The following is a 22,771-nucleotide window of genomic DNA, read 5'->3' on the forward strand; positions in this document are numbered from 1 at the left end:
GTCCATGATGAAAAGGAAGCGGTTGAGGCCAGGGAACTGGAAATTATTGATGTGACGTAAGGTGTCAGAGGAATCACGGGTGTAGGTGGGAATGGACTGGACAGGGGTAGAGAGAAGGGAGTCAAGGTAATGAGAAATGAGTTCTGTGGGGCAGGAACAAGCTGACACGATTGGCCTGCCGGGACAGTTCTGTTTGTGGATTTTGGGTAGGAGGTAGAAGCGGCCCGTCCGAGGTTGGGTGACTGTCAGGTTGGAAGCTGTGGGAGGAAGATCTCCAGAGGAGATGAGGTCAGTGACAGTCCTGGAAACAATGGCTTGATGTTCAGTGGTGGGGTTATGGTCCAGGGAGAGGTAGGAGGAAATGTCCGCGAGTTGACGCTCAGCCTCCGCAAGGTAGAGATCAATGCGCCAGACAACGACAGCACCACACTTGTCAGCGGGTTTGATGATAATGTTGGGGTTGGACCTGAGAGAACAGAGTGCAGTAAGTTCAGAGAGAGTCAGATTAGAATGGGTGAGAAGAGCAGAGAAATTGAGATGACTAATGTCACGCCGACAGTTCTCAATGAAAAGATCAAGAGAAGGTAAGAATCCAGAGGAAGGAGTCCAGGTGGAGGGAGAATATTGGAGGTGGGTAAAAGGATCCGTTGAACAGGGAGAGGACTCCTGCCCAAAGAAGTGAGCACGGAGACAAAGACGGCGGAAGAAGAGTTCAGTATCGTGCCTAGCCCGAAATTCATTGAGATGAGGGCATAAGGGTATGAAACTAAGTCCTTTGCTGAGCACTGAAAGTTCAGCGTCGGAGAGGGGAAGGTCAGGGGGTATAGTGAATACACGGCCGGGGCTGGGATTGGAAGATGGAGTGGGGACGGAGGGACAGGCAGGGGTGGAGGGTCCTAGATGGGTGTTGGTGTCGATGAGTTGTTGGAGCTTGCGTTCCTTAGCACTTGAGAGAAAAAGTTTCTTGTTGAGGCGTCGGATGAGACAAAGAATAAAATGAACCTGGGGGCACATGCAGCTTTGAAAAAGGGTGCAGCGGTGCTGGAGGGAGAGGTTGAGTGTGTTCATACGGCGGCGCATGGCACTGAGCGTGGATCTCAGAATGCGCATTTCTCGTTATCTTGACTCCCTTCTCTCTCCCCTTGTCCAGTCCCTTCCCAACTACATCCGTGATTCCTCTGACATCTTACGTCACATCCACAATTTCCAGTTCCCTGGCCCCAACCGCTTCCTCTTCATCATGGACGTCCAATCCCTTTATACCTCCATCCCCCACCAGGATGGTCTGAGGGCCCTTAGCTTCTTCCTCGAACAGAGGCCCGAACAATCCCCATCCACCATTACTCTCCTCCGTCTGGCTGAACTTGGTCTCACACTGAACAATTTCTCCTTCAACTCCTCTCACTTCCTCCAAATAAAAGGTGTTGCTATGGGTACCCGCATGGGCCTCAGCTATGCCTGTCTCTTTATGGGGTATGTGGAACATTCCTTGTTCCAGTCGTACTCCGGCCCCCTCCCACAACTCTTTCTCCGGTACGTCGATGATTACTTCGTGCTGCTTCATGCTCTCGTCGGGACCTGGAAAAATTTATTAATTTTGCTTCCAATCTCCATCCCTCCATCATTTTCACGTGGTCCATCTCTGACACTTCCCTTCCCTTCCTTGACCTCTCTGTCTCAATTTATGGTTATAGACTATCCACGAATACCCATTACAAGCCTACCGTCTCCCACAGCTACCTCGACTACAGCTCCTCACACCCCGCTTCCATTCTCGCAGTTCCTTCGCCTCTGTCGCATCTGTTCTGATGATGCTACCTTCAAAAACAGTTCCTCTGACATGTCCTCTTTCTTCCTTAACCGAGGTTTTCCACCCACGGTCGTTGACAGGGCCCTCAACCGTGTCCGGCCCATCTCCCGTGCATCCACCCTCACGCCTGCTCCTCCCTCCCAGAAACATGATAGGGTCCCCCTTGTCCTCACTTATCACCCCACCAGCCTCCGCATTCAAAGGATCATCCTCCGCCATTTCCGCTAACTCCAGCAAGATGCCAACACCAAACACAACTTCCCTTCAACCCCCTGGCGTCTATCTGTAGGGATTGTTCCCTCCGGGACACCCTGGTCCACTCCTCCATCACCCCCTACTCCTCAACCCTGACCTATGGCACCTCCCCATGCCCACGCCAAAGATGCAACACCTGCCCCTTCACTTCCTCTCTCCTCACCGTCCAAGGGCCGAAACACTCCTTTCAAGTGAAGCAGCATTTCACTTGCATTTCCCCCAACTTAGTCTACTGCATTTGTTGCTCCCAATGCGGTCTCCTCTACATTGGAGAGACCAAACGTAAACTGGGCGACGCTTTGCAGAACACCTGCGGTCTGTCCGCAAGAAAGACCCAAACCTCCCTGTCGCTTGCCATTTTAACACTCCACCCTGCTCTCTTGCCCACATGTCTGTCCTTGGCTTGCTGCATTGTTCCAGTGAAGCCCAACGCAAACTGGAGGAACAGCACCTCATCTTCCGACTAGGCACTTGACAGCCTTCCAGACTGAATATTGAATTCAACAACTTTAGATCTTGAACTCCTTCATCCCTACCCCCTTTCCGTTTCTTCCCCCTTCCTTTTGTTTTTTCCAATAATTTATATAGATTTTTCTTTTCCCACCTATTTCCATTATTTTTAAATCTATACCTTTTTTCCCCACCTATTTCCATTATTTTTAAATATATACCTTTTTTGTCCTGTTCGTCTTTCCACCCCACCCCCACTAGAGCTGTACCTTGTGTGTCCTGCCATCCATTCTTAATTAGCACATTCGTTTAGATAATATCACCACCTTCAACACCTTTGTTCTTTTGTCTGTGACATCTTTTGATTATCTGCTCCTATCACTGCTTGCTTGTCCCTACAACCACACCCTCCCATCACTTCTCTCCCCCCACCAACGCAACTTAAACCAGCTTATATTTCACCCCTCTCCTAATATTACTCAGTTCTGTTGAAGGGTCATGGGGACTCGAAACGTCAACTCTTTTCTTCTCCACCGATGCTGTCAGACCTGTTGAGTTTTTCCAGGTGATTCTGTTTTTGTTTTGGATTTCCAGCATCCGCAATTTTTTGTTTTTATTTAGGCTGCATCCTAGATTACTGAAGGAAGTAAGGATAGAAATTGCAGAAGCTTTAGTTACAATTTTTGCATTATCCTGAGATAAGGGAGTGGTGTTGTTGGACTGGAGGATTGCAAATGCTACACCTTGATTAAAAAAGGGGAGAGGTACTAAATGAGTACTTAGCATCTGTCTTAACCAAGGAAGAAGATGCTGCCAAAGTCACAGTGAAAGAGAAGGTAATTGAGTTACTCAGGCTAAAAATTGATAAACGGGAGGTACTAGAAAGGCTGGCTGTATTTAAAACTCGATAAGTCACCAGGACCAGATGGGATGCACCCAAGGTACTGGGTGGAAATTGCTGAAGTACTGGCCATAATCTTCCAATCCTAATTGGACAAGAAGGTGGTGCCAGAGGACTGGAGAATTGCAAATGGAATACCCTTGTTCAAAAAAGTGTGCAAGGATAAATCCAACAACCTCGGGTCAGCCAGTTTAACCTCTTGAGATGGGAAAATTTTTAGAAATAATAATCCAGGATACAATTAGTTAATTGGACAAGGCTGTATTAATTATGGAAAGCCAGCACAGATTTATTAAATGCAATTTATTAATTAACTTGGTTTGAGTTTTTTGATGAGGTAATAGAGAGAATTGATGAGGACAATGCAGTTGATGTGATGTATATGGGCTTCCAAAATGCATTTGATAAAATGCCACATGATAGGCTGGTCAGCAAAAATGGATAGATGTGGCATGGATATGAAATTAGCTGAGTGACAGGAAACAGTTGTTTTTTTAGACTAGAGGAAGGTGTTTATTGGTGTTCCCTGGGGGGTCAGTACAAGGATCACTGATTTTCTCTCTCTGTATTTATGTATTATATATATCTATACATATATTAATAACTGATACTTGGATATGCAGGGTGCAATTTCAAAATTTGCAGATAACACAAGACTTCGAAGTATTGTAAACTGAGGATAGTGACAAGACTTCAAGAGGACATAGATAGGCTGTTCAAAATGGGTGGGCATATGGCACATTAAATTTAATGCAGAGAAATAAGAAGTGATACATTTTAGTAGGAAGAAAGAGGAAAGGCAATATAAACTGAACAGTACAATTTTGAAGGAGGTGCAGGAACAGAGACCTGGGGCTACATGGACACAAATTGTTTAAGGTGGCAGGGCAGATTGAGAAAATGATTAAAATAACGGGATAGCGTATAAAAGCAGGTAGTTATGATGAACCTTTGTAAAGAACTGGTTTGGCTTCAACTGGAATATTGTGTCCAATTCTGGGCATCGAACTTCAGGAAGGATGTGAAAGCATTAGAGAGGGTGCAGATAGGATTTATAGGAATGATTCTAGGAATGAGGAACTTCAGTTATGAGGATAGATTGAAGAAGGTTGTTCTCTTTGGAGAAGGTTGAGATGAAATTTGATAGACCTGTTCAAAATCATGAGCGGTCTGGAGCAAGTAAATAGAGAGAAACTCTTCTCATTAGCAAAGGGGTCAAGAAACAGCAGACAAGATTTAAGGTGACTGGCTAAAGAACAAAAGATCTGAAATGCACTGCCTGAGAGGGTGGTGGAGGTAGATTTAACTATGGCTTTCAAAAGGAAACTGGGTAAGTACCTGAAAAAAAAAATGCAGGATTATGGGGAAAGGAAACTAGCTGAATTGCTCTTGTAGAGATCTGACATGGACTCAACATGCCAATTTACCTCCTTCTGTGCTATGATTCTATGATTCCATGAATTCTGACAATTATAGGCCAGTCAGCCTAATGTCAGTGGTGGGGGATATTTTGAGACAATAATCCAGGTCAAAATTAATAACACCTGGAAAATTATGAGTTAATAAATGAAAATTAGCGCAGATTTATTACAGACAAATTGTATTTGACTAACTTGATTGAGTTCTTTGATGAAGTAACCGAGAAAGCTGATGAGGATAGCGCGGTTAATGTTGTACATATGGACTTTTCAAGGACTGCTAGCAAAATTGTAGCCCATGAGATTAAGGGACAGTGACAGCGTATATACAAGATTGGCTAAGGGACAGAAAGCAGAGTATTGGTGCATGTTTATTTTTCAGACTGGAGAGGGAAAGAAATACACAGTTGCGTTCCATAGGGGTCATGTTGGGACCACTGCTCTTTTTTAATCTATATTAATGACCTAGACTTAGGCATAGAGACCTAATTTAAAGTTCTGCACATGACATGAAACTTGAAAATGTAGTAAGCAATGAAAAGCATAGTAATAGACTCCAGGAGGGTATATTCAGGCTGGTGAAATATGCAGACAGAAGCAGATGAAATTTAATGCAGAGAAGTGTGAAGTGATATATTTTGGTAGGAAGGATGAGAAGAGGCCACATAAACTATGATGGTATAATTATGAAGGGGATGCAGAAAGAGTGTGAGCTCGGGTGCAAGTACTCATATCTGTGAAGGCGGCAGGGCAAGTTAAGAAAGCTGTTTAAAAGTAGCATATCGGATCCTGGGCCTTAATAACAGAGAAACAGAATACAAAAGGATGGATGTTATGGCAAACACTTATAAAGCATTGGTTAGGCCACAGCTGGAGTAGTGAATTAAATTCAAAGCACTAAACCTTAGTAAGAATATCAAGGCTTTAGTGAGGTGAAGAAGAGAATTGTACCAGGGATGAGGGATTTCAGTTATGTGGGGAGACTGGAGAAACTTGACTTGGAACAGAGAAAGCTAATATATTTAATAGGGGTGTTCAAAGTCATGAACAGTTTTGGCAAGAGTAAATAAGGTGCAGCCATCTTCAGTGGTAGAAGAGCCAATTCCAGTTGAGATAGATTTAAACTGATTGGCAATAGAAGATGCGTTGTGAGAAAACATTTACTTTTTACACAGCGAGTTGGTATAGTCTTGTATGCACTACCTGAAAGAATGCAGAAGCAGATTTAATTGTAATTTTCCAATGGGAATTGGATAAATACTTGAAGGGAAAAAAATTATGGAGTTATGGAGAATGACCAGGGCAGTGGGACTAATTATATAGCCCTACCAAGGTGACAGTACAAGCACAGTGTTTGAAAGGCCTTCTACTATGTATCTATTGTGTCACCTGTGGTTCAGTTGGTAGAACTCTTGTCTCTGAGTCAGAAGGTTAAGAGGCATAAAAATATAGGCTGACGCTCCACTGCAGTACTGACGCTGCACTGTCAAAGCTGCTGTCTTTCAGATGAGATATTAAACTGGGGTCCTAACTGCTCTCTCAGGTGGATGTAAAAGATCCCCTGGCACTATTTTGAAGAAGAGCAGGGGAGTCATCCTCAGTGTTCTGGTCAATACACGTTCCTCAATCAACACAAAAACATAATCTGGTCACCACGTTGCTGCTATTTGTGGGAGCTTGCTGTGTGGAAATTGGCTGCCATGTTTTCTGCATTACAACAGTGACTATGCTACAGAAATGCTTCATTGGTTGTAAAGCGCTTTGGCACACCCTGAGGTCATGAAAAGCACTACAATATGCAAGTCTTTTCTTTTGTTCTATGATTCTAACCTCAGTTTAGTGAAATGTGATTAGACAGGATAGTCAAAGCACATAGCAGGAGAAATACCCATTCACTGTGGGTACATTACCCTCATTGCTTGGTCTGATAAACCATCATTTGAAATAATTGTCTAAAAGCAACTTAACTTGCTTAAGTTGTCACAGTCAACAATTATTTAACATGTCAAACATTTATAAGTTCAGGATTTCACAAAGGATATTCAGTTACCAAATTTTCTCTTAAATACTACCCAAACTGAGAAGGAAGGAATATTTTATAAAGAAAAAACAAATTCAGAACTAATGGATAAACTGGGGTTTTTTCCCACAATGAGTAAGTCACAGCAGGGACTTTTGCTTGCAAGTCAATATAATTTGCTTGCCACAATACATCCACTTGAGCCTCTAATGTGAGCTAAAGCCATTAGTGACTACAAGTAAACTGCAGTGGAGATGTGTCAGGACAACTGCACTGAAAATATGCTTGATTTGAAAACAAAGAGAGTAGGTGATAAATATGCCTAATGATGTTCAACCTTTATTCTGAATGGTATGAATGCTCTTCTCCAATTCGTTTTCAGAATTCAGTATAAATATGACTTTCATTACTTTTAAAAAGTGAAGTGGGCATTACAAAATATAATTAGTTTTTTTGTTCTGCATTTCTTCATTTTAATTTCCTTTATGACTACGTGTAACTTTAAACAAGGTGTTATTAGTTGCCAGTGAAAAATCTGCTCTAATTTGCATTTTCTATCCCCACTAGTGCAGGTATTAGGAACTAATGCATTGTATATGGTTCAGCTATTCAATAAGAAGTGAAATTAACACTCAAAAAGGTTCAAAGCACAACTTGTTCAGCAGGGCTAGAACTATGGGCAGAATTTTGCCGTCGGCGAGCAGGGGGCCAGGCCCGCTCGCCGACCCGTAAAATGACGTGGGATGACATCGGGGGAACCCCCGTCTTCCCGTCCCATTTAAATTTTCAGGAAGGCAGGGGCGCAGCAAAATCAGCTGTGCGCCCGCCAATCTGTCCTTGCAGAAGCCAAGATCACCTCAGCTATAGAGCACTGCATTTCACCACCACCACCAAGGAAGCCCAGTATTTTGGTCCTTTCCTTGCATCAGGAAGCTGCTCTCATAATACAGTACATTTATTATGTGGCACACAAATGTTGAGTGGAACCTGACTTGACAGATATTAGTAGTAATTGAACACTAGAGTCCCCAAACAATACTGGCCTTTTTAGGTTTGCGGGTTGTGGGTGTCACTGGTAAGGCCAGCATTTACTGCTCGGCCCTAATTGCTCGAGATGGTGGTAAGCCTCCTTCTTGAACTGCTGCAGTCCATGTGGTGAAGGTATTCCGATATTCCTGTTAAGGAGGGAGTTCCAGGATTTTGACCCAGTGACAGTGAAGATAAATGGTATTTTTACACAGCAGGTCGGCGTTTGATTTGGAGGGGAACTTGGAAGTTGTGGTGCTCTCATGTGTCTGCTGCCCTTGTCCTTTTGAGAAGAGATGGCAGCATATGAGAAGGAGGCAGTCAGATCAAAGTCAACTGACATGCGGTAAACTTATTGGGTTAATTGAAGATTTTTGTTTCCTAAAATTTCCTATGCTCCTATAACTGAAGTGATCTTTCTTCATTTTCCAGTAACCACTGCTAAAAAAATGACATCGGTGTGTGTTAAGCATGAAGTTTGGTACGTGCAGACCAGGCTTGGCTTGGAAGAACCAGTAGTACAATACCCTATTAGCACATAGGCAATCAGCACATGTGGAACTGTGCCTCAGCAAGAGTCAGTGACTTCAGTAAAAAGGGTGAGAAAAAGAAAGGGAACTGAAAACAAGGGGGAGAATTTTCTCCTTGTCAGGGAGGTTGGGCAGGAGTGCAGCCATTTTATGTGGGCTGGCCAATTAAGACCCACCCAGCACGATGCGCACCTGGAAGCACTGAGCGCTCCCTGTGCGGGCAGGGAGAGTAGGCTGAGTCAGGGCCTGCACTCTTTCGGGCATGCGCGAAAGAGCGCAGAAATCTCCCTGAGGCACAGAGCTACCACATGGAGATCAATTTGAGTTTCAAAAATTTTAATAAAGAAAAAAAATTCAGGACATGTTCCCTCATTTGAAAGTGTCACATGAGCTGGGACATGTCTATGAATTTTAATGAAAATCTTTACTTCACTTATAAATCATTCATGAAACCTCATCCTGCCGGTGGATGAGATTTTATGAAAAATGTAACCTTAAGATTGGACAGGCAGCTATATTAAGTGGTTTAATTAGTTTTTAAATGGCCTTAATAGGCCTTTGACAGTTCGGTGGGAATGCTGCCGACTCTGGTGTGTGCCTGCCGAACTGAAAATTGGAAGGTGCGCGGTGACGTCGGGATGCACGCCCGATGTCACTGCGCGTCATTTTACGCGTCGGCAAGCGGGCCTTGTCTCTGCTTGCTGAGCTGAAGATTCTGGCCAAGGAAATTATGATATTTTCTTCACGGTATAGCACTTACTTTCAAAGTTATATGGATAGGAATAGGGAATAATATATGCTGAAACACTACATACATAACATCTTCCGAAAAACACATTCAAGTTTAGATCATTTTATGGAATTACCAGACATTTCAATGAAACTTTAGACCTCAAAAATTATATTTAAAAGCTGATCATTTTAAATTGGTACTAAAGTATGCCAATATTTTTAACAGCATAAAAAGTACAACTGCTTAACTGAGTGTTGTGACTCCTTTCATAAAACCATCCAAAGTCTTAAGTATTCAATATTACTTACCGACCGTGACTGCTGTGCTTGGAAAGGAACAAACTGGCCCGGGGGTGGCACGTGTGGATGATGGTGGGGCGACAGATGTGGAGGGTGCAATATAAAGGGATCACTTGAGATAAGAGGAGGAAATGCAGCATATGAAACTGGCAAATGTTGTACAGAGCATGCTTGGAGCATCTGGAGGAGAAAAAAAAGTAACATTTCAAATTACCACTGTACTTGAAAAGATGTTATAGTTTAAGGGATAAATGAAATTCATAATCCTCCACTTTTCATTTTTTTCTACTCAACACTTCAGTCGAACAAGTGGGCTCTTAGAGTAGAGAGCAGAAAAAATAACTAATCACAAGTTACTGGCGGAAAACATATCAAAATCAAAATACAAGTGTGCAAATTAAATACAACAATGGATTTAAAGTGAACAGTAATCATATCTGGGAACTCTATCAGGCTGACTGGGCACAGCTCAACTTGATTCCATAAAGAGCAGATCTGTTTGGTCCTGAATCCATCACTTCAATTTCTTGCCCTAAACCAACCTCCACACAAAAACATAAGGCGAAGGCCTGTTTTTGTGGCTTGAAGAAATTCTGTAAATTTAATAGCTCTTATTTAGTAGTTCCAATCTTGACTGTACATTTTTGGCTCATTTTAAGTTGATGAGCTGGGAGTATTGTGGTATTTGAAATCTTACACAGAAATAGCTGAATGTAGGCCCAATCACTATCTCAGTGTTTACCCTTCACATGAGCAAACAGTTTCAGTCATATTTATCTATCCTAATTCCCAGATCCCTTTATTCATTTTCCCATCATCCACCTATCCAATTTAATCTGAACGTTGACATAAATCAACCACTAATCTTGGACGTGAATTTCACATCTTTATAACTTCCTGTTAAGAAGTCTTTTATTTCCTTTGCTCTAAATTGCTCACATTTAACATTGCATCTATAGCCCCTCTGTCCTGAGCCCTCTATCCAGTCCCATCCTTTCATAAAAAAAATCATATTGCTATGTGACATTGAAAACAGCCTCAATTTTCAAATCTTTCTATGCATATGTATTTCCTCATACCAGGCAGCATGCTAGCTCTAATAGATCTTATCATGGTATGTAGGCTAATCGTTATGGGCTGGATTTTCATGGAGTCAGGGAGACTCTGTGGAGGGGTAAAAATGATGGCCGGGACCTGATTCCAGGATTCCTGACTCCATTCCCAGGATGAAAGATTTTTTGGAGTGCATTTTAAGGGTGTGCGTTGGTTCAGGTCTTGAGCCCACATCTTGCACTCCAGACCTAGCTAGCTCTACTGTGGGATAGGTGTGTCCTAGTCCTCTGCAATTCTCATGGAGTCAGGCTAGCTTTTCAAAGAATTGTGATTCAAGGCACCTTAGAGGTGTCATAAAGCATAGTTTGCATGAGGGAACCTTTTGAAAGGCAAGTTTAAAAGGTCCTCCCTCATGCCCTCCATGACAAGATATCTCCCCTCAACCCACCCTCTACGGCCCCTTATGCCCACCCATGCCAAGCTATGTTCCAAACCACTAATGACCCCGTATGCTCCCACTCACCCCCTATGATCCCTCAAGCCAAGCTCTGGCACTTCCATGCCCATTTATCCACTATACGCTGTATAGATCCAATGAACCACCTAGTGACAATAGGATGTGAAAAAAAAGTAATTTATTAATAACTTTGCACTTTCTTAAAAATGTATTTTTTAATATAGACCAATAGAAGCGTTAATCATCCAGACCCTTTAATGGCTGAAACTGCAAGCACTTGAAATCTCTTTATCCTGTGTAAATAAACATTGTGCAATTAACAGGGGGGATTAGAGAGACGGAGCTGTCAATCAAGTAATGTTTTCCCTGGGGCTCAGGTGTTTCAGTGCTTTAATGGATTTCTGGGCTCTCAACCAAGCCTAATTATGCTTCCTTGGCTGCACGCCAGACATCCATTACAGTATTGAAACGTCTGGGCCCCACAGAAAACATTGCTTGATTGACAGTTCTGACACTCTGATCTCTTGTCAATTGCACAATGGCTACTTACACAAGATAAAGAGGTTTCAAGTGCTTGCAGTTTCATCTATTCATAGTTAAAGGGTCTGGGGATGACCTATATTAAAATGGAGTATTTTTTTAAAGAAAGTAGAGAGTTATCAGTGAATGGCAGTTCATTTTTAAAGCTTTTTTAAAAACACATCCTATTGCCACTAAAGGGTTAATTGGTTTTATATAGTCAGTGAATATGCATGGAAGTGTCATAGCTTGGTAAGGAGCACATGTGGGGTCAGGTGGTGAGTGGGGGGGCATACCTTGAGATGGGAGCATGAGGGGCCATAGGAGGTGGGTGAGGGCCATGATTTACATGGATGGGGCATAGGGAGTGTGTGGAGGGTGAGGGCTAGAGGTCTTTATTATTATCATTATAACTGGGATGAAGTCTCACAGCACCGAGGCAGGCCGGTGGCTGTCTCTGAGCTCTTTCCTGGCTCAGTTGGCCCGACAGCAACCTGCACCCAACCCCCACCAAACAGAGCTGGGGATTTTCGCGATTCTGCTACCAGTCTTGAGGATGATAATCTAGCCCTATATCTTGGTTTTAAACTTCTATACTTCATGATAAAACCTAGGCTTCCATTTTACAGTCTTATCAACCTGAGATGCTGCCTTTACTGTCCTGTGAACTTGTACCTTGAAATCCCTCTGTTCACTCACTATATTGAGCTTACTTCATTCAGAGTATAATTAACTGTTTTATAAAACAAAAATGCATCACTTCACATATACTGATAGAGGATTCCATCTGCTACTTTTTAACCAATTCCACCATTCTATTAAGTGCATTGCAGCCTTCTTCGATCTTCTACAGAAATAACCATACCTCATATTTTGGTATCATCTGAAAATTTCAACACCATTCCCTCTAGGTCCGTATGGCCTTAGAACTGAACTGAACCCTGTGAGACAACCACTTTCAACCACTCTGAAAAACTCTCTTAACTCCAACTGTTTTCCCACTATGAATAATTTTTAACCCAATTTTCTAAACTCTCCCCATTTCCATTGACCTTAATTTTCTCTAGTAATCTCACATTGATACCCTGCCAAAGGTTTTCCTACAGTCCAAATACAATACGTGCTGTATTTCCCAAGCGTCTCTGTAACAACCTCGAGAAATCTAGGAGGTTTAACTAGCACAGTTACTTTTAAAATTTATGCTGGCAGCTTGTAATTATTTTTTCTTCATCTTGATATGTGGAGATTTTATCCATAATTGCAGGCTCTGGAAGTTTCCTTGCCACAGGTATTAACCTAACTGGTCTGTAATCACCCGGATTAACTGTCTCCCTTTTTAAGGTATTACACAGCCCACTCTCCAGTCTTCTGACACTGACACAGACACAACACACACATACTCAAACAGCTGTGAAACATAATTTCTAGACTCTGTAATTTCCTCCCTCATCTCAGGATACAACCCATTGTTATGAAAATATAATAATTTTCATATTATTCTGGTTTGTTGCAAAGTAGGTTGATGTTAATATGTATGATTCTTTGAGATTTAATTACCTTGGTAGACTGCAAGCTTGAAATTATCAAAAGAAGGTAGGCGTAGAAATGTACTTGAAATGCTAATGAGTAAGCATGGATGCTGTCTTAGCACGTAAGGTGTGAAAGGAATTTGCATTTTTAGATAAGTGAAAGGGTTGTTTGGATTTCAAAGGGATGTTAGTATGTTTACAACTAGCCAGATAAGCAAGGCTAAGCAATGTTTATTTTTCCCAAAGATTACTGACAATATTGGCAACATGAAAGTTTTTATATTAAGGGAAGGGTACAGTTCCAAAGATATATGGGACAATGGAATTTAAATATTGAAGAGAGAGAAACATATATAAAGGAGAATAAAAGGCTATGTTGGGGGCCATGTAAGATCTAACAGGAGTGTGTGAAACAGCCTTGAAGAGGCCTCCAGCCATTTGTGCATAAGTATGTTGTGTCTAGTAATTAAAGTTGGAGAAAGCCATTTGGAATTCCACTGTCAAGTGGATACTGTGTTAACTTGCAGGTTTGTTTTTAATTTAAAAGCTATTTTGGACTGTTGCTTTAATGCGGGTGTGTAACTAGGAGTTAGGTTGTTTAGGAATTTTAGGATTTATTATAGTATTATGTAATTATAGTCTTATGTATGTGCTTGAAATCTTTTATTTTGTTAAATATTTTAATTTAACTTTTAAAATCTCTAAAGATCTTGGTGGACTCATTACTTCTGAATTCAGTGCACACATCTTGTAATAAATACAAATTGCAAAACTATTGTGATAGCATGGTCAAGTTTCTCTTGTGGATTTGGTCTGCCTAGCACACGTCACCTGCACCCAACCCCCACAATGAAAATCCTGTCCTATCGGGCATTTTCTCCTGAGAGGGGCCAAACCGAGCCGGGGATTTTCGTGATTCTGCTACCAGTCTTGAGGATGATAATCTAGCCCTATATCTTGGTTTTAAACTTCTATACTTCATGATAAAACCTAGGCTTCCATTTTACAGTCTTATTAACCTGAGATGCTGCCTTTACTGTCCTGTGAACTTGTACCTTGAAATCCCTCTGTTCATTCGCTACATTGAACTGAACCCTGTGGATCATAACAACTCAAGGTCCTGCCACTTCATCTATCATTAGGTTAACCAACTTTTCTAAATATTTTCTTTTTATCCATAACAATATTGCTCATCTTGCTCAACCTCCTCTCCAACATCCTTTGCTTTGGAAAAGACTGATGTGAAACTCTGACTTCACCACTACGCTGAACAATTCTATTCTCTCAGCAGGTCCCAACTCACATTCTTCATAACCCCTTGACTTCCAGCAGCAATAGGGCAGTCAGGGATTCAGAGATGCTTCACTGTTTTTTCTGATGTTTTTTAAACATGTTTCCTCACACTCCATCTTAGCATTCCTTATCCTTTTCTTAAACTATTTTCTTTGCATTTTCATTTAACTATTTTCATTATTATCCTTATAATCCTCATAGGTCCTCTTCCATTATAATTGATTTCTAACCTCTATTTTTCCATAACACCATTAGTAGTTTTCTTCTCTTTTAATTGAATATACCAATTCTATACTTTGCTGTAATTTTAAACAGCATCCCACTGTTGCTCTGCAATTCTATGTGCCAGTTCTTCCACATTTTAGCTGGTGTGTGTGAGCCAACTGCCTTTCCCGACGTTGCCAGCTAAGAAAAAGGTAGTGATGGAGCACACTGAGTTTGATTGTAGCAGAATGACAGCATGGTATGAAAGGAATGTTGTTGCTTGAAAACAGGTTGAAATAATAAGTGCTGAAACAAGAGCTGCTACTGACAATACTATTAGTTATGGCAGGAGGGTCTCAGGATCCAGCTGTTGACAAAGAGAGGTTGTCACAGCTTCTAGCCTCAAGGAATGGCAAAAACCCTCTGTCTCAGACTGTGGGAAGAGCAGGAACTTGGGACCTGAGCTGTCACTCACTATGAGAGAGACCAAATACGACATGATCTTGGTATAGGAGGATTGGGAAGGGGAATGTTGAAGACAGGTCAGATGTTTACAGCAAGTGGGGACCTGTCCATAGTGATCACAACTGATTAGACAAATGGTCACGTGGTTTCCTCAGATCAAAAAATCGCTAGAAGGCAGAACATTGAACAGGCCAACCCAGTTGCCAGGAGACAACACAAACTGAATGTTGGTAATTGTATAGACAAATAGTGACTACAGCTCAATTTATACGAATAACAAAACCAATCAAGCTCTTTGACAGTAAATATATCTGGGCAATCACCTATCCAACCCAAGTAAAAGCAAATGCTGTGGAAATCATAATTTATATTTTTTAGCCCTCAATAATCTTGATTCTAAGAACTTAGAGCCTTGCACATGCTGCATGCCACCAGATCATTGGACCACTGTGAATTATCACCCTCATCCCCTAAGTTATGAGCTGGAACCTTTAAAAACATGAATGCTGATCTATATTAGATCTTTTTACAGGGATTTTGACACATTTTAAAAATAGAAAATGTGTTATGATAAAACAGGTTCCAAAACCAATCACACAGGTCTCTAAGTATATCAATATTATTTCTCAAAATCTGCAGGAAACTCTGCCAGCTTTGTGCCAGTCTGTCCCAGTGAGCACCACTTGATAGCTGATATAGTTAGCAGCATCTGTACTGCTGCTGGGTCACCTGTGTCAAGGCTGCGGAGAGAAATTTGTTGCAGAGCCCATACCGTGTGGTGGCTGCCAGGAGAGAAAAAAAATGTAACAACTTTAACTTTTTAAGAATCCTTGCCTTGCCCAGCACAATTCATTACTCTACTCCCCATTAAATTTTGTGTGGTCTGCTGCTTTGGAAATGCTGAACTCAGAGAACAGAAGTCACTCCTGTCACTCAATATCGACAAGATGTTCGTGAGACGAAACACATCAGATGTTGCTTTCACATCATTAATCTTCAACTCAAACCCTGCCAAAATATGGTTGGATGTAGTCTGTCGCTAATTCTTATGGGAGACTACGGACATGTCAGGGGACACCAGCCAGCCAGAACAATTCCCTGAATTATCTCTGGTCACTGACTACCCTATTACTGTTGGAAATTAACGTGTTATGGGCGGAAACGTTCTCTCTCTCAAACTTATCAACTTAATACAATTTAGGTCTAGATTGCATAAGAAGTTCTAACCTACAGAATAATTGGCACAGAGCACCAAACAGGTTTCTGTAATATGTTAACAGTTCAAAGCATTGCCCTTCATTCAAATTATTAGAACTTGCATTTTGAATCAATGATTAAGAATATGCATGAAAATGTACACAACCAACTTATTCTATCCCTCTGTTAACGGTGGAAGTGACAATCGTAATACTGACCGGAGGTGGTACACTGCACACAGGATAATGCTGCCCACTAAATACGACTGAGCACCCTGGAACTTGTTGTGTGTTACATGCTGGGATGTGTTGTCCTGTGCAAAGTGGGATCCCATGTGGTGCTACAGTAGTAACAGTATACGAGACCGGCACCGTGCCCTGATGAATCTGCACAAAAACACAAATACAGAAATAGTTATTATTCAGCCACTGAAAAAAAAAATCTATTATAATTCAATACTCTTAGCTCGAACATTAAAAAGTTTCCTCCATTAATTATGGTCTAAAAGATGATACTTAAAAGATGAACCTTACTGAAATACATAAAATCTATATTTAAAGGCCTTGTTTCTAACAAGTGTGCTTACCACATTTTTCAAAAGCATTATACTTTGAAAGTATGGCCTCAGAGGTGTCTCACCACAGGGAGTTACATGGACAAAGCATCATGCACATCCAAGGGCTTGCAAAATTATCAAGATTGGCTCAAATAATAATTGGTTATTCAGTTACTTAAAAGCCTAAGAAATAGGAACGGGAGTAGGACATTCGGCCCCTCGAGCCTGCTCTGCCATTCAATAAATTCATAGCTGATCTTATCGTGTTTCAAATTTCACCTTCCCATCTACCCCCGAAAACCTTTGATTCCCTTGCCTAACAAGAATCTTTCTACTTCTGCCTTAAAAATATTCAATGACCCCGTCTCCACTGCCTTCTGAGGCAGTGTTCCAAAGTTGCACAACACTCAAGAGAAAAAAAATTCTCATCTCTGTTAAAGGTTAATAAATCAAAAAGTATCTGACGAATGAGTAACCAGGAGAAAAATCAATCAAACCCTTCTATTTTATTTAACATGATTGTCACCAAGAAGCCATTTGGAAAAATTTTACCAGCTGTCTGGTGAGAGAGAAGTGATGTGAGGAGAGGGATCTAGATCAAACTTGGATACGGCTTCATGAACTGGAAATTACAAGGAAACTAACCGTCTTCAGCTGCCACTTTTTACCTCATGGTATATACCAAGTGAGGAAGGAAATAACATTTTATAAGAGACACAGCATTTTATACAAGGAGAAGCATCACAAAGCCTTTCCGAACTATTGAATTTTACAGTGTAGGAGCTCATTTGGTTGATCACATGTGATGGATCGAGAAAACAGTTATCCACTTAGTCTCACGTTCCCCTGCATACAATTAAAATAAAGCATTTATCCACTTCCCTTTGAGAAATTATTATGGATTGTGCTTCTAACACTTTCCTTGTTGGAAAAAACAAAGATATCTCAACTCCTGAATTATGAAAAGTTCTAATTCCTGATTGAAGTCCAGCAATGATGACTGAAGAGCAGAGAGAAGACAAAATTAGGTTTAATCGCAGTAGTCACCATGACCAAAGAGCCTGCTAACACTCAGCTTATACATAAGCTTATGCAAAAATACCAGAGTATCACCAAAAAATTCAAGTGGCCTGGACTGCGCTGATAATGATGTTCTAGCTCTTTACCAGTTCTTCAATTGAAGCTGGCAACAAAAGGGCTCATCAGCTGCCCTGGACAGAGTTTGGAGAGGTCCGAAAGCTCCAACTTACATCAGATTGTGCTGGACTTGAGGCATGTTAGCTCTGTGGTCTCACACCTACTAAGATAAAGACAGCCCAGACACACTTCATTTCTGTTATGTTTGTAAGAAAGAACCAATTAGTTTGCATTCAAGTCTAAATGCAGATCACTGCAGTAAAAATAGTTTTCCGACTCTGTCTTTCATATACTCACCCCATTATCCATCGAGATTTTTTAACTGAAGTTTTACTCATCTTTTCAATAACTGTTTAATTCAACTTGCCATAAAATGATAAGTGCCAAGGTAATTGCTTTTATAGCCTGACGATAATAAGGGGAATGGGTTTACAAAATTAATCAGACTAGGATGGATTTAATGGCACATTACTCTTCAACTATAATGACATTCTTCCTCATTAGTTCAACCTCTGCAATTAAGATTTGCCATCATTCACTTTGGAGAGGGGAAAGAGGTGGGGGAGAAATTACCTGGAACACTGTCCACGCCTGTGTGCTATTGTGCAGATTATTTCCCCACTCTGTTGAGACTTCAATCTCAGCCGTATCCTGGTCCTTTTTCTACAATTGCCAGTAGCAGACAATTAACTACACACAGAATAAATGTGTTTTTTTAACGTTGAAAAATATTTAAATCTTGTTCTGTTGAAGTGGTTGCAGTAGTGTCCAGTAGTTTCTGTTATGATCCTTGGCCAGACCCCAAAATTGTTGGTAGGATCCGATTAAGGGCCAATAACATTTTCTTTAAAGTAGACAAAGTTTGAGATTCGAGGCTCTTGGTCAGTGAATAAAGCCACAAGATTCCATGGGTTTTGAACAAACAAAAATAAACTTTACTATATAAGGTCAGAAAGATAAAACAATTTACAATATCTATCTTATACTCTAACATTCAGCTAAGTATGAGGTACGTGTGAATTAAGAAGGCAACTGTGGTCAAATACACCACACTACACCATAAATGGCAGATGCAACCAAGACAGAGTACGTGGATTTCTCAACAACCAATCCAGACATCAGCAAACACTGAGTCAAACCAATTGCACTGAAACTCTCTCTCACGAGGGATTCCAGTCTTCACATTTGAAGATTTAACCTGGGAATTCTTTCTATAGGTTGCTCCAACTAGGATGATGGTGTTATGATGGTCCACCTCGCAGGGTTTCAATCTTGTCTCCCGACATTCCATTCTCCTGTATTCCTGAGTATACACTCAAGCACCAACTCACAAGCAAAATTTCAGATTTTTGGCCATGCCGAGCAGAACACTACTGCTCCAAAGGGGTACTTTTGCCCCAGTGGCCTGCAGCACAGAGTCATCAACCTTAGGCTGCCTTCTTGGATCTTCAGGGCTTCTCCTGAGCCATCTTCAATTACCAGGGCTTCCCTTGTGCCTTCTTCACTTCAAGTCTGCTACCCGCAGCCCTTTTCTTATTTAGAGCCTTTATTTCCCTGCTTCTCTCTTTTAAACTGAACTGGGGCCTCCTAATGTCCCTGTCTCCTCTCTAGTACTCTTCTTTTGGGGTCTCTCTCTGTCCGCTCTTCCTTTGTGACCTCTCCCTGTGCCCTGCCCGGGACATTTGCCTTCTCCACGGCTCGCTGCTCCCGGTCACCTGACCCATGTTTTTACACCGTTTCCTTATGTACAAGTGCACTGGGTCTAAAAAAAAATGTAAAAAATGATGATCTGCACATTTGCAGCCTGCTCCCGGTCCGCGCATGCGCAATAGCTCTGAGGCCCATCATTGGTTGAAGTTTCCGACTTCTGTGCTCTCCAAGAGATAAGTTTGGGTTTTATAACATTTCTCAAATGTTCTATATGTTGAATGAACATGCCAAATTTTGAAAGCTATTGGTTTTTGTATATGCGTTATTTTTCACACTTCGTTCTGTCCCACCAAGGTTGGATTGATCCTGGTTGACTCATCTTGAGCCTGCCATCTATGTCAGCTTTTGCTTTCATGATGCATACCAAATATTATCGATTTAGCTCCAAGATCAAGACTTGAGACATCCAACTGTGCTGTCTTTCTACAAAGCATCAGTTACAAATGTGTGAAGTCTGCTTCATATAACATGATGGGTAGATATGATTTAAAAACAGAATACTCAGCAGGTCTGACAGTATCAATGGAGAGAGAAATGGAGTTAATGTTTCAAGTTGAATATGGCTTCTCCAGAAATTCTGAAGGGCTATATTTGACTCAAAATATTAACTCTGTTTCTCTCTCCACAGATGCTGCCAGGCGTGACTATTTCCAGCACCTCCTGTTTTTATTTCCGATTTCCAGCATCTGCAGTATTTTATTTTTATTTTAGGCAGATATGATTATTGGATTCACTGGGTATTCTACAGACAACAATGTCCATGCTTAACTGCCACAGTATCCACAGATTTTGGGCTCCAGTGTTTCCAAGACAATTATATCCATCTCTAGGTCAGAAAAGGTATTATGTTTAGACAGAATGTGTTTTCAGGAAAACAGCAGCTCGGCAGTATTTCACATGTCTAAAAGGCTCTGGGTCCTCCAAAGCTCATACAATATCTTCCAGCTTGAGTCATAATCTATTCATCATCGAAACCCTTCTTCAGGCACAGGAAGACACAGGAATTGACAATTTCTAAAGCTGTTTTTGACTTAATGAATGAAAAATGGAGAGCAGCATGCACGTGATTTCCTAATGTGTACAACTAAACGGTACAGTTTTGCCACTGCTTTCCATAATGCCTCCATTTTTAGCTCAGTAACAAGGTTCTTTTGCAGACAAGTTCCGAATTCAAGAGGATCTTTTAAATAAAAATCGTTCCACCAACACGTGTCTACAAGACCAGGAGCAAGTCATGAACCAGTGAGCTAACTTAGACACTTTTTGATCTGCCACCCACAGAATATGGCAGGTTTTGTGAAGGCTGGCTACTTCAACTTCTAGGACCCATGATAGCTAAGTATAAGCTAATATGAATATTGCTAGTGTGATGATATTGACATTTTCCCAGATGGCAATTTAAACATTCCATCTCTTCTGCTGAGGAGGAAGATGGAGGAACCGTATGTTTTGAAGGTGGAACAGGAGACAGTTACATGCATTCATTTTATCTACTGTTTTTGACTTGGGGAAATAAATGTTCATTACCAGTGATCTTAACTTGGGCCTAATTAGCATGTTTGAAGGCTGAATTGTGCCCGAGTGCAACGCAATGGCGAGGTGGCCAGTGGTAGTATCTGCACAGGGGGCTTAAGGGAACAGTCCCTGACAAAAGTTAAGTGATTGGAAGGAAGGTCAGAAGACACTCCCTATGCCTTCTGGCACAAACAAAGCCTTAAAAAAGATGAAAAGATTGAACCTACCTGGAACATTACAGGAGCCAATCCAACCTTCTGCTAGGTTTTGCTGGTAAGCTCAGCACTGGATATCATTGCTGCGATTGCTGGTTAAAATTGTATCAGGTTTAGAATGATGTCATCAGACCCAAATATTTAATATATTCCACCTGCCTGAAACGAGAGCCTCACCTTTCTCGGAATGTCCACAAATTTCAAATGGCATTGGACAGTAACAAAGCAGTATTGGAATGATCGTTACATCCACTCGAGTTTAAACCGTCACAGGCTGTGTTCATGCTTGGCAAGTTGGTTAAAATTACTCCCATTACTCTAAGTCTCAGACCCAATATTTTCAGAGTGCTTAGGAAAGATTTCATTTCAGACTCAGTGGAAGCATCCTTAACCCAGCATTCCTATTATTCCAACTCCTTTTCTCTGTGCGGTCCATCACTAAAATAACATAGAAGAACTGAAGAAATTTTCCACCAGCACTTCCGGGCCAGACTTTTTGAAAGCCACTGAAAAACCTTTCTTTATACAGCCTGTCCGGTGGCTTTTTAGATGCAGCCCAAGTATGGAGCATTCCCAGTGCAAAGCTCAAGTTGAAAAAAATGGCCAGAGAGATTTTCCTCCTGTCTTTAATTTACAAGGAAACTGAACACTCTCAGCAGTGTAAACACTACAGATTTATTTGCAATAATAAAGAGCTGATGAAGTAGTGCGTTATGGACATATTTAATGCCGTAAACAAGATAAGCAGCAGCTTTACTTTGACTTCCAAACTTAGTTTCCCAAAGAGATGTCTTTGCAAGTAAGGCTTAAAGAAGCAAAGGTTTTTGGTTTATTCCATGGTTTTTTTTTAAGAACTGCTACCATCCCAGCTCAGCAGCCAGACTGCATCACAACCTTCAAAGACAACCAGACTCCAGAAGAGGCTTTCATTCTGATTTCAACCATGTGGAAATAAACCCCTTTGCTTTCACCTCCTCCCAAAATCATGAGTCAATTTGGCCCTCCTGAGAACTGTAGTTGAAATAGTCCTAATATTTTTAAAACCTTCACTTTGAAGAGTTGCAAAGCCAAGTGAAAGAGGTTTATCGCCAAAAATAAAACTCACTCAGACTTTACATTCCAGTTATCCAGATAATTTTATTCAAGTTGTTACATCAGGAAGTTTTACATGACTGGTTAAAATCAATGCAGTAAGTCTGATTTATTTCTCAGGGTTGGTGGATAACCTAATTAAGAAACTCCCTGCATTGTCCAGATTCATAAAGATCAAGCTAACCATCCCCTCCGATATTAAATTTGACACTGGTATAACAACTGCATCCAGCTTGAGATGAGAAATTCTACCTGATCATTGACTATAAGGCTACATGGCCAGTCCATAGTGGGAACAGATCCGAGGGGGTAGAAGCTGCTTCCTGATGTTGAAGTTGAAAAAAACTGTTGTGGCAGAGTTCAAGACCTCTCGCCCTAAGCCTGTGC

General features: G+C 41.2%; 1 protein-coding gene across 3 annotated transcripts in view; it reads right to left on the reverse strand.

The window, feature by feature from the left end:
• The window catches only part of LOC121277054 (E3 ubiquitin-protein ligase RNF38), a 232,357-nt gene that overhangs the window by 47,650 nt on the left and 161,936 nt on the right, over positions 1–22,771 (reverse strand). For all 3 annotated transcript variants that reach the window (XM_041185980.1, XM_041185983.1, XM_041185981.1), the window contains 2 exons: positions 16,378–16,545; positions 9,452–9,622 (listed from right to left, as the gene is read on the reverse strand). In XM_041185980.1, the coding sequence (XP_041041914.1) occupies positions 9,452–9,622; positions 16,378–16,545 (339 nt within the window). The remainder of the gene's footprint in view (positions 1–9,451; positions 9,623–16,377; positions 16,546–22,771) is intronic.

The sequence above is a fragment of the Carcharodon carcharias genome, chromosome 4 (genome assembly GCF_017639515.1).
Source record: "Carcharodon carcharias isolate sCarCar2 chromosome 4, sCarCar2.pri, whole genome shotgun sequence".
Taxonomy (NCBI): domain Eukaryota; kingdom Metazoa; phylum Chordata; class Chondrichthyes; order Lamniformes; family Lamnidae; genus Carcharodon; species Carcharodon carcharias.